The following is a 12,613-nucleotide window of genomic DNA, read 5'->3' as shown; positions in this document are numbered from 1 at the left end:
CTCCACAGTGCCCTGGTGGTTTCACAAAGTCTCCCACAATGCACTGCACGAGCACAGCTCTCACCTCCCGGAGCAGCACTTCAAGGAGGTGGTGTCCTATCTAGCTCTCATGAGACTGCAGCTGCATATTGTGTTCAATTCTGGGCACGCTACCAGAGGATTAAGGGAAAAAAGCAGAGCAATCATCAAGACCAAGAGAGATTGCTTTAGGAGAAAAGATTAGACAGAAAAATTACGTATAACTTTGACGAACACCCTCTAAGTCAGGGGTTCTCAAATGGGGTGGTGACCCATCAGGTTGTTAGGTGGGGGTCATGAGCTATCAGCCTCCACCACCAATCACTGCTTCACCTCCAGCATTTATAATAGCGTAACTTAAAAAAAACTATGTTTTTAATTTATAAGGGTTGGGGGGTAGCATTCACACTCTTGCTGTGTGAAAGGGCGCAAACCAAGACAAACGTTTTGAGAACCACTGCTCTAAATATTTGAAGGGGATGAGCACAGACAATAGGCAAGAGTAAGGGTAGTGCATCGAGGTATAACTAGGAACAACAAGGTGAAATCAAGAAAAATAAAGTATAGGCAAAAAATCAAGCAACTTCCTGACAGCAAAATGGAGAAGACTGCCTGGACAAGAGTATCCTAAATAGGGACAGTAGTCCCATTGTTTGGGACACTAGATAAACTAGGACATCGGACTTTTACCTCTTTGCTCCTGGTAGATGGAGTGAAAACTCACTCTGCAAAGACTTGTTTTCAACTACTGGCTAGGGGAAGAGAATGGCTGGTATGTTTACCTGGAGAACAGAAAGGCCAAGAGCACAGACCTTCTAGCTTTAGAGGGGATGGATAGGATCAGACAGGAGGAAAATTTGGACAAGAACCATTTTTGACCCAGTAGCTTTTAGCTAGTAGAGCAGCTGATGCAGGACAGTAAGAGGAAGCTCCTTCACTGTTTGCAGTCAAAGGGAACAGAACACTGGAGGCACTAGAGGGTGCCAGGGCTCTACGAAACGAAGGCGTGTAACTGCTGGAACTAACTGCGCAGAGCTGAGAGCTACAGGAGTTCTCACCAAGTCTTTCACTAGCAAGCACAGGACTCTGAGTATCTGTTATGGGGTTGCTGAGGAAGACATCTGTTAGAGTGTATCTTTATAGTTTTGTACCCTATAACCAAGGGCTTCATTTTGGTTTGTAGACATTTTTAAGAAAAAAATTCCCCGGTTTTACAAAAAGCTGTTTTTTACTCAACTGCATCTGAATTTTGGGTCACTAAGGAACACGAAAAGACTGATGATATTAAGAAAATCCAATACACTACATTAGGTAGGTGTGTTTATGTTAAAAATAAGTTAGTCTAAATGTTAATGCGAGACTGTCTGTTAAAGTAAGGCTGTGTAAGACACATACACATGTGCATACATGTACATCAATGCTCAAATCCTAAATAAAGTGCCAAAACTCCCTAGACCCGACTCCCTGTTCTGGAAGGAAAGGTCATCTCGGGTAACCTGGATAGACCCAAGGGGAACCCCAGATACCTGTTTCCCTGCTCCAGGAGAGATGGCGGCTCCATAACCTGTGCAGATCAGGTAACTGATCCACCATCTCTCCTTCCAGAGCGGGCCTGGAAGCAGAAGGGGTAAAAGGAGGCAGAGTGAGTAAATGGTGCCCCCTCCAGCCCCACGCCTTCTGGGCCCCGTTCAGCAGGAGAGATGGTGGCTTGGTAACCTGGGCCACCATCTCTCCTGCTGGAGCCAGGAGTTGGGTCAGAAGTACTCTCTTTTCTCTATTCCTTGGGTTATTTTTCTGTCCCCCCAGTATTAACCCTGATATTTACCTAGAAAAAAGTGAAGTTAATTTTTGCACTAATTTTTACACTTGAAAAAAAGGCCCCAGTAAAACAGTTGACGTACTAGAACAGATATGCTAGTAAGCAAGCATCCATTGCAAGGCTGCCTCATACTTCCAGCTCTAAGGAATTTTACCTGTTTTTCCATCTCAAGCTGGGAATGTCCTACTTCTTCCTTCAGAGCCTCTATTTCCTGTGTGAAAGCCTTTTCAATGACAAAACAGACAGGATTGGACCATTGAGAAAGCACCATCACATGTATTCTACAAGTCTATCACTACTAATTGCAAGGCAAGAACAAAGAAATGGAAGTTAATGGCACAGACACAGAAAGGCAACAGCACAACTCTGATAGGTACCTGAACCGTTTTCTCCTTGTTTGTAACTTTGAGGACTTCAGCCTCCAGGAGTTCTTCCACCGATTTTATCTTTCCATCCTTCTCACGGATTCTTAGCACATAACAGAGAGGAAACATCACAAGCTAGTTGAACTAGCGTAAGCAATCTTCATTATTAACATCACAATAGCCCCTAAGAGCCCCAGACAGGCCCCTCTGTGCTCGGTGCTGTACATCTGTATATCAGAATCACACAAGTGGGTATCCTACACACACCCAGGATAGCGGAAGGAGGGGGATACGGCAATGTGGTACAAGCTTGCTTTTGCAATAATGAGCTCTGTGCATCGTTGGTAGTAGGGTGACCAGATGTCCTAATTTTATAGGGACAGGCCCGATGTTTGGGTCTTTTTCTTATAGAGGCTCCTATTACCCCCATCCCATCCCGATTTTTCACACTTGCCGTCTGTTCACCCTAGTTGGTAGGTACCTAGTTTGGTTTGTAATCAGCAGCAGTAGTCCTAGTAGGCCACACGTCTACCTTGAGATTTCAAGTTCTGGCAAATGTGCTTCAGCAAAATATTTACTGCTGTTTTGTTTTTCTTAAACTTCAAGAGTAAGAAATACAAATCCACTCCTTTCACGCACATTAAAGGAGAACCGGTCAATAATCTAATGGTCCAGCACCTAGTGAACAAGGACAGGCCTAGAACCCTAAGGCCTGGACTAGCAAAACTAACGTGAGTCCTATGTCAATCAACTCCTGACCCCTACACTATTTGGTGCAGATCTATTACTGGATTTACAGAAGCATTATTTTAGCTTAACGTGTTGCTCAGAGCTCACAGCGCCATGCAAACTTTGTGCACCTGACTAAAATGGAATGTTCAGGAGAGGCAACATACCCCTGAACACAGCAAAGAGGAGTTGGAAAAGAGGGATGAGGTTTAGGGCAGAGGGATGATAGGTTCATAACACTACTTACACTTTCTGAAGTTCTTCCACCACTGATTCGAAAGAAACCTGAGCAAACAAATATTTAGTTCAGAGAGACTGAAGAGTTCAAAGTAACTACCTGGTGGTTAGTGGGAGGGAAAGGGCCTGGAGAGTGCAGGGATCAGTAATGGGACAAAGCTCTGCAAGCTCTAAGATGTTGGTTTGAATTTAGTCTGGGTTTGTGGTGGCCCTAAGTTTTTATCATAGGATAGCGGTTTGATGGCTTCCGTGGTGGTCCCTAGTGGATGAGTGCCCACCATCACTACAAAACTCAGTTATTGCAGCACGCTCCAGAATAACTTTCCCCAAAAAGAAAAAGTTCAAGATAAGCTATTAACTGGCAATGCCTCACGAGATAAAGCCCAGCAACTGCTTCTTTAACAATGGTCAAGGCAGACCACAAAGGCATTGGAAAGACCATAGTATGTAGGAGCCTTAGGCATGGACAGGCACCCCATTGGGCTAGCAGGCACTGTACAAACACAGGCCAAAAAGACAAGACTCAAAACCGCTGCCTGGCTCTCTCAGGCCCTTAAGGTCACCAGTCCATTTTTCAGGCGACAGACAGCACTCCCAGTGCAATCGATAACTCTGCGTACAAGTGCAGGTCACGCTTTGCTAATTAAGTGGGTAGGTTTATTCGTACATATAGTTAAAAAAAAAATTAGCATATAGTGCCTAACAGACTATTTGATATCATCAGATTGTTATGATCTGTATTTCCTTGAGCTTTGGGGAGGACAGAGAGATGGGGGCTGAGATATTGGGGCAAGCAAGAGGCAGAGAAACTCCTTTGCCAACTGGCTGGTTTAAAGGGGTTGGGATTTGCCACTGGATTTGTTATACTATAGATTGCATTTTAGCAGCCAGTAAAGCAAATAGAGAATGGGGATAGATATTGTACATTCATAAACTTCAAAATCAGTAAGTATCGAGTTAAGTAGGCTTCCCGTGAGCTTTTTTCAGTATTAAAAGCACTCTCGTGAGCTGCTTGGGTGAAACCTGGTGCCAGTAGGTGAGCAGCCTCCTGCAACTGCCCAAAGAATAAAACAAGAGGATTCTATAATGGACACACATACAACCCCACCCAAAAAAACCATTAAAAGTTTTGATCATATAATTAGACATCATAATTCATATCTACATTTAGATCGCCAGCACAACCTTATTTCTGGCATTTTCCAATCTGAAGGTTTGACTTTGCAACTTTAATATTTTGAACATAGGTTTTGTGTGTGTAATTTCCTAGGGTGATTTTTTTTATTATTTTTAAATACTAAATACAGAAATTGCATTGTATGGTATCATACAGACTCTATAGGAGTCATCAGTAGGTTTGGAACCTTTAGATCACGAGGGACAGACTTCTGCCACTTGAGCTAATGGAGTAACTGATAGCAGTAGTAGGTTGTCACCCTCTTTGTAGGCCATCACTAGACGGGAATAGAGAAAGATTTTGCCAGTGGGTTTTACAGATGTTTGCTGACGAATGGTGAGATCCAGAATCCTGCATTCCATTTCAGGATCTGGAGGTAAGAGACTAGGAGCCAGTGAGAATGGGGAAGATACACAGGATGGAACTGGAAATGGTGGGACAAGGAGACTGGGATGGGATATTCTGAGAGGTGAGACTAGGACTTGCTGGAAAAAGAGACTGGGATGAGATGCCTGCAGAATGGAGATTGGGACTGGCTAGCTAAGGAGAATGGGGCCAGAATGAGGAGCAAGGAGTGGGAGAAGAGAGAAGTCAGGAACGGGTTGGAAGGGCTGGGGCAGAAGAGGGTCCCACTTGGGGGAACAGATGGAAGAATTTATACCCACTAGAGCCTGCTCCTTTCCAGAAGCTAGAATAGAACCCAAGATTCTTGAGTCTCACCATTCCTCTGCAGTCAGCAAATATCTGAATATCTGATCTAATGGTTCCAACCCTGCTGATACCCATGTGGGTATCAAAAAATTGTACAAGATTATGTAACCAAAGGTTGTCTCAACGCATAGAGATGCAAGGTGGGTAAGAATCTCTTATTGGCAGGGCCCTACCAAAATAACAGCCATGAAAATCATGTCACAGACCATAAAATCTGGTCTTATTCATAGATTCTAGGACTGGAAGGGACCTCAAGAGGTCATCGAGTCCACTCCCCTGCCCTCATGGCAGGACCAAATACTGTCTAGACCATCCCTGATAGACATTGTGTGCTTTTACCTTATACAATACAGATTTCACAGGGGAGACCAGTGTTTCTCAAAAGGGAAACCCCAAAAGGGAGTTGCCAGGGAGAGGAGGGAGTGTCACAAGGTTATTTTTGGGGACGGGGCTGACAGTATTGCCACCCTTGCTTCTGTGCTGCCTTCAGAGCTGGGTGGCTGGAGAGCAGCAGCTGTTGACCAGGTGCCCAGCTCTGAGGGCAGCACCCGCCGGCAGCAGCACAGAAGTAAAGGTGGCAATACCACACCAGGCCATCCTTACTTCTGCACTGCTGCTGCTGGAGGTTCTGCCTTCAGCGCTGGGATCCCGGCCAGCAGCTGCTGCTCTCCAGCTGCCCAGCTCTGAAGGCAGCGCCATCGCGAGCAGCTCAGAAGTAAGGGTAGCAGTACCACAACCCCCCTTACAATAACCTTGCGACCCCCCTGCCTTTTTTTGTGACCAACTCCTTTTTGGGTCAGGACCCCTAGAATTACAACACCACCATGAAATTTCAGATTTAAATAGCTGAAAATAACTAAATTGATGATTTTTTAAATCTTATGACCATTAAATTGGCCAAAATGGACCATGAATTTGGTAGGGCCCTATTTATTGGGCCAACTTCTGTTGATAAAAGAAACAAGCTTTCGAGCTACACAGTGTTTTCTTCATAATACATACACACAGGTGCCAAATTAAAGTCTCACAGGCAACCTCAGTTATGGCATTTCCTAACTTCTGAGTGCCTGACTTTTAAAATCTTAGTGTTCTTTTAATGTAATTTGCACGTAATACAATTTAGGATTTAAAGTCCTACCTGCTCTGATTGCTGAATTTGCAGATTTTGAACTTCTTTTTTCAAGGATGAATTTTCTGCTCGCAGTGCCTTTTAAAGAGAAACACACAGGAAAAGTGAAAAACGCAGTTTTAAGAAAGATCAAAAACAAATTTGTTCACTGCTGTTTGGATGATACCTCTTAAAAGCAATATTCTCCTTCAAGTTTTTATATCTCTCTCGATTAAATTGACTCCAACTGAACTAGGATAGAAATTAAAGATGGAAAAAAGACCCACCTAGATCTAATCTCCCTACGCCCTGGCAGTATCTAATGTTTTATCTAGTCTAGTTTTACAGGTCAAGGGAAGTCAGTAATTTTTTTTTTTTGTTTTTTTTTTGTTATTTTAGCCTAAAAAGCTTCCTTCTCTTATTTTTACCACTGTGAAACAAGTCTCCCCTCTTTTGGAATTTACACACTCCTCAAATACTGGTCAACCCTTTCTGACCTCTTAAAAACTGCCTACCCACAATATGTACGTTTGTAGTTTATGGTGGCACCCACCATTGTACTCCTCTTCTCCATCCCAGCAAGTCGCATTAAAGGGCTACTTTGAACAGAATTACAGGAGGGGGGCATGGGTGAGAGGGGCTTGGAAATATTTCTTGCGGGAATGTTAGGTCAAAAAAAAAAGTTCTGCAGCGAGTTTAGTAATCGTCGCAATTTCATCTGATACAAGTTCCATGGCCTCTGTGAAAGTTCTCACATGGACTCTGAAGGCCAGCCTTCACACCTTGAACTAGACTTTAATTCACAGTGAGCTAGAGCAGTGAAGAGCACCAGAGTGATGTGCACACAGCAACTTTGGTTGCTTAACAACCACGCTATTGCTTTTTGTGCAAACTGTAGCTTTTTTATAGCAGATGGCTTCATTCCTAGATTGGGGTTTCAGTCACTGAGCCGGTCATTTACAAGTACATAGATCTCCATGCTCAGATTGGTGTTCTACCACCATGGCTTTCTGGGCTTTCCATCAATCTAACATTCTTCCATTTTGATATATTTACAAATACTTCTAGGTGGACAGTAAAAGCAAGTTCGATCCGTTTACAATTTACTTCATCTTCCAACTACCGCAAGAGTAGAAAAAATCACAGAAGCTGTAGTAATAATCCCAAGGGTATAAATAAACTTTTTCTAAATGTAATCTTGTCACTAATCACTCTGGACATATACATGTGAGATCGCACTAGTTTTTAGTCCTGACCAACTAGGACATTATCAAATTCCTTTAGAATAAGAATAGACTGTTCTAACTTGTGCACAAAAACATCAGCAGAAGGAAGTGAACATTTTGGCCTCAAGGAGGTCACTTTTCCCTATTCAAAGGAAATGTTCTGATACCTTGACATGTGGACCCACAGCTCAAAGTTACACATAACATGAGAAACCCCAGTCTCTCTTTCCCACTGATAATATTGCAAGAGATTTTTACCTTCAATTCCTCCTCCCTATTAGCCACTTGTATGAGCCCAGCTTCCAGCAGTTCTTCAACCGTCTTAATCTTTTCATCCTTTTCAGTAATACTGAGAAATTAAACAAAGATGTTACAAGATATTCTCCATGAAGAAACAAGTTTGCTCCTACAAGAAATTTTCATGGAAAAACTAGTAACCTTACTGCCATAGGATCAAGGAGGTACTTTAGCTTCCTTGATGACAGCTGAAAATCCCTTACCTCCTTTCCATTTGCTCCAACAGTTCTTTATTAGCCTATAAATTAAAGTATGAAAAGCTGGTCACCGATTGGATCAACACTGGTTTAAGATTTAGTAACAGAAAGAACTGATTAGCATCAGCTTGTCACCGAGTTTTTGGATTAAACTAGTCCAAGAGGTAGAGTTTTCATAATGTGTGCTCCCAATACTGCTATTGGAAAGTGGAATCTGAACCTGTTAGGACAAGGGTGCTGGGCCAGACTAGCTTTTATACTCTTCATATTAGTTCACAAACAGCAAGGAGCTCTGGACATCATGCTCAAATCTCATGAGGTGCCAACTGCCCCCTAACTCCGACGATGTCGATGGGAGCTGAGGGCGCCCAGCGCCCTGCAGCATCTGGCTCAGAACTTCCAGCCCACAGACCTGAACACCTGCGAGTGTAATCAAGATCAGAGTTTCTACATTTTCCAAAACTATTTACTTAGCTGGGGCACCACGCACCAGGTTCTGGCTTTTACATCTATGCAAGGGCCAACAGCAGTGCATGCTGGCAGCAGCTTTTTTAATGCCACCCACAAGGGAGGAGGCGCTCAAGCCAACAACTGGAGAAAACCCTGCATCAGGTTCCAAGGTGCCAGTTGGGAATCTCTAACTGTCACACCTTAGAACAATGGAGACACTCCAGGGGTAGGAGCTGCTGATTGGCAGTTGTAACTGCAGCTAAACAGATTACAAAGCTGAGGCAGCAAGACCTGTGGTGAAAGGGTAAAGCCATGTCTTTTGCTGATGCTTTTCACAGGCAGCCACTACCAACATGTCTGGTAGGTGAGGAACAAGGTACATGAGGGAGTGCTCCAGGTAAGAGATCAGGAATAAGACTAAGAATAACCAGTAGTACTGGTCATTATGATAGTCACAAGGAAAAAGTGTATTAGAAAAAGGTTCATCAGGTTAGACGGAAAAATACAAAAGGGGTCCAGACTTTTTAAGTTCAATTTTAGCTTTATGTTGCTTGCTGTGAAGCCTAGAGTTTTGGTTGGCTGAAGAAATATGGTACTATTGCCCCTCGTCCTGTCACAAGCCCCTACCGCAGAGGGGAGGCCGCTGGCAGGGAACAAGAGGCAGCTCACAGACGAATGGCTACTGCTCCCTTTCAAGGGAAAACAAGCAGGCAATTCAGTCTGGAAACTGAAAGGTGAGTGACAACGTGGTAAAAAGGGTCAGTCTGGAGTAGAGACCAGCCCAAAACTCTGAGGGAGGGAGCAGCACTAGCAGACAACCTGCATGAACACATAGAATTACTTGTGCTATTTACACCTGCAGTGAAACCAAGAGCATCAAAAGCAGTAAAAGAGTTAGAGAAGCAAACACAGCAGCATCTACAAAGTACACACAGAGCTAAATGTTGATAGCAAGGTGTCTTGCACCCCCCACTCCCTCTGCGGAGTGAATACACTAAAACATTGGGTCAAATGGCCATGGCTCTTATTTAACAACCTGTCACATGGAGCAAATGAGAAGAGTCATACCATTGCCTACAAGAATCCACCTCCACTCAGCCTTGCATCACATCCATGTAAAGTGACCCGGAGCAACCCCCCTTCCCATTAGCACAGCAAGGGCTTGCCTGGTAGAATGACCAGTTTACTGTCTCCATGCCACTGCCAGGAGCTGTCCCTTTAAAGTGCCCATACCACCTCCCTCCTTGCGGCATCGATCTCTCACGGATCAGCTCAGGCTAGAGAATGAGCCTCATCCAAATGATGAAGCAGGGCTCCTTCCACCAGCAGGATATTATCTCATTTACCAGTGCTGTTTCACCTGTAACACCATGACCTTCCATACTTTCTGCTACAAGCAGCCCCATCTGACTGAGCTATAATTATAATGAACTGTGCCTGAGAGGTCATCAGGACCCCAAGGGAAGGAGACGCCTATAACAAGAAAACACAGGCCAGTAAGCACCAAAATCCAAATGAAGAAGAACCCTCAGGGATTTTGAGCCTAGATGTCTCTGATCGCCAATGGCCATGTTGGCTGCTGGGACAGGTGACATACAGACAAAAGGAAAGAGTGATGGCCTCTGTCTTGACACATCATAGCGGGGGGAGGGTGTAGCATGGCTCTGATTCCACCAGAGACCCTCAGGAGGCCCATGATGTTCTTCTTTATATCCAGCAGCTTGACTGAAAGCTGCTGCTCATCCATCAGGTTAGGGCCACAAAGGACCTTCCATCTTGCAGTAGTGAAACCAGAGCTCTAAAAGCAATGGACGGAGCAGCTGGAGTTTTCAACCAGCAAAAGTAGGGATCCTGGTCAGAAGCAGAACTCTTTAAAACAAAAACCAACTCCACCAGCTATGTAATAAGACATCAGTAAATATTGATTGTACCTGCTCGGACAAGAGAGCCTGCAATTTTTGAACTTCCGATTGCAAAGCTTTGTTTTGATCCTTAAGAACCTGCAAGGAGATAGCAAGCCGTCAATTCAGAACGGCATACCCAAATTACTTTGTTTTGTAACATTAGCCATCTAATGAATCATAAGTAGAGAAGCTGCAGCTTTTTTTAAAACAAATACAGTAGCATAGAAAAAAAACTAAAAAAAGTTGGTTTTCCCTCTTTCTTGCTTCTTCAGAACACTAAGACTTGTGTCCCCAGATAGCCAAGAGAAATAGTCCCCATCCCCAGGGATGGGATCACAAAAAAATAATTGACTACCCCTGCCATAAAAGATGCAGCAGTGCTGGGAGTTGTAGTTCTTACCTAGTATACGACAGTGAAATCTAGACTATCCTCCTACAAAAAAACAACACTTATTAGCACCACGACAACCTATTGCTGATGACTGGCTTTTACAAAATGCTCCTTTTGTAAAGGAAAGGTTCCAATATCCCCTCCCAGATGCTTGCAAGCTACCCTAAAATGTTTATAAATACAGCAAAAACAGATGGGTCTGCAGTCTCTGGCATGCTCCAGCTCCAGCTGGTGGATTAGATGCCTATGAGAAGACAAGTAATCATACTGTGGGTCCCTCGTCTGCCTTTGATAATCACTCTAAAGGCGACAAAGCTGTTTCTCTCTGGAGCATGGCAGAAACAGAACCCCATCTTAATTGGCAAATCAAGACCTCAAAAAAAAAGTGCAGATCTAGCCTAGATTGCTATTTCTGAAACAACGCTAGCTTCTAACGAACACATTTTTCTCCCCACCAGTTACACAGATGACTTCATAGACAGACACTTCACCTCTTTTGGATAATGGCACCAACTTAATACTGCTTGGGATGCAAACCTCCATTTGATACTATGAAGAGCAGAACAGTAAAAATGTTTTACGGACTGGAGATAATAAATTTAGGATCCATGGGATCAATATATTCTTATCTTCTGTACTGAGAGCATCAACACCATAGCCGGACCCTTCCTGCTCACCTTTAAAGTCCCATTAGCTTAGATAAAACTGTTGTTAGTTTCTAGGCACTTTAGTTCATTATACAGCTACACCTCTATCTTGATATAACGCTGTCCTTGGGGGCCAAAAAATCTTACCGCGTTCTAGGTGAAACTGTGTCATATTGAACTTGCTTTGATCCACCTGAGTGTGTAACCCCATCGCCCCAGGGCACAGTTTTACTGCATTATATTCAAATTCGTGTTATATCAGGTGGTGTTATAGCGAGGTGGCGGTGTATTTGTCCACAACTTGCTGATTGTTCCCACGTGCTGGAGAAGGCAGGAAATGCAGTTCTTCACCACGTACTCTTTTTTAAAATCTACATTTAGCTCCATCAGCATGTATTTTTAGAGCCCTGCTTCCATCACTTTTACCAGTGATTTTCAGAATCCTTAAAAATCTGCTAGGCACCCTCTCTAAATACATGGTTCTTACCCCAAAGGTTTCCAGGGCAAGTTTAGACAGGAAAGGAGTACAACAAAAAGGATTGTGATTATTGTTGGACAAAAATTTTTGGCCAAAAGCATTTTTCCCCAATAAAAATGCAAGTCTGGCAACACCGAAACATTCCACAAAATTTGTGTCTGTTTTGCCAAATTGTGCTGAAAAAAAACTATAGAAATCCAAACATTTCAAATATTCAAAATTTTAAAAAAATTCAATTAAAAATGTTTTAAAGCACTTATAATCTAAATGAAACACTGTTGGACCCCAAATTAATTTCACATTTTGCTGAAAAAAATTAAAAATTCTCTCTCGGGTTGACCTGAAACATTTTTTTTCCAGAATTCCCAGCGAGCTAAAAGATCAATTATTTGCACAACTAGTTATGATTGAGAATCAATTCATTTTGGACTAGGATACTCATCCCGTTCTGCCTTTCCTCTGATGCAAAGCCCTACATCTCCCAGCACTGTTATATCTTTTATGGCAAGGGTAGTCTATTTTTTGTCAGGATCCAAATTTCTTGGTCAAGGTATAGTCAAGGTCCAGACTCCAAAGAAAAGAAAAGAATGATAATAAGTAAATAAAAAAAATTGGGGGTTCGTTCAAAAGCATCTAGCAGTCTAGCTTTGAGCCACGGTCTGCCTATTGACTACTCATGCTTTATGGGTTACCCTAGGAGGTTGCGTGTCAGCTCACTGCAGAGTTAATCTTGTGTGGGAATAGAAGTAAAGGGTAACCCATAAAGCATGTGTTGAAGGAACTACCTTTAGGAAGAAGGCATCAAAGCCCTTTATGGGAAGCAGACCTTGCTTTATAAGAGTTTAAATCCACAAGCAAG

The 12,613-nt window shown here is 43.1% G+C and overlaps 1 protein-coding gene across 12 annotated transcripts in view; it reads right to left on the bottom strand.

Annotated features, from left to right (window-relative positions):
• KTN1 (kinectin 1) overlaps window positions 1–12,613 on the bottom strand; it is a 116,777-nt gene that overhangs the window by 32,775 nt on the left and 71,389 nt on the right. For all 12 annotated transcript variants that reach the window (XM_030562969.1, XM_030562971.1, XM_030562968.1 and 9 more), the window contains 7 exons: window positions 10,266–10,334; window positions 7,891–7,925; window positions 7,649–7,739; window positions 6,195–6,263; window positions 3,179–3,216; window positions 2,215–2,305; window positions 1,992–2,060 (listed from right to left, as the gene is read on the bottom strand). In XM_030562969.1, the coding sequence (XP_030418829.1) occupies window positions 1,992–2,060; window positions 2,215–2,305; window positions 3,179–3,216; window positions 6,195–6,263; window positions 7,649–7,739; window positions 7,891–7,925; window positions 10,266–10,334 (462 nt within the window). The remainder of the gene's footprint in view (window positions 1–1,991; window positions 2,061–2,214; window positions 2,306–3,178; window positions 3,217–6,194; window positions 6,264–7,648; window positions 7,740–7,890; window positions 7,926–10,265; window positions 10,335–12,613) is intronic.

Source organism: Gopherus evgoodei, chromosome 4 (genome assembly GCF_007399415.2).
Source record: "Gopherus evgoodei ecotype Sinaloan lineage chromosome 4, rGopEvg1_v1.p, whole genome shotgun sequence".
NCBI lineage: Eukaryota > Metazoa > Chordata > Testudines > Testudinidae > Gopherus > Gopherus evgoodei.
The sequence above is the reverse complement of the archived record's forward strand: the minus strand, read 5'-3'. Positions and strand labels throughout refer to the sequence as shown.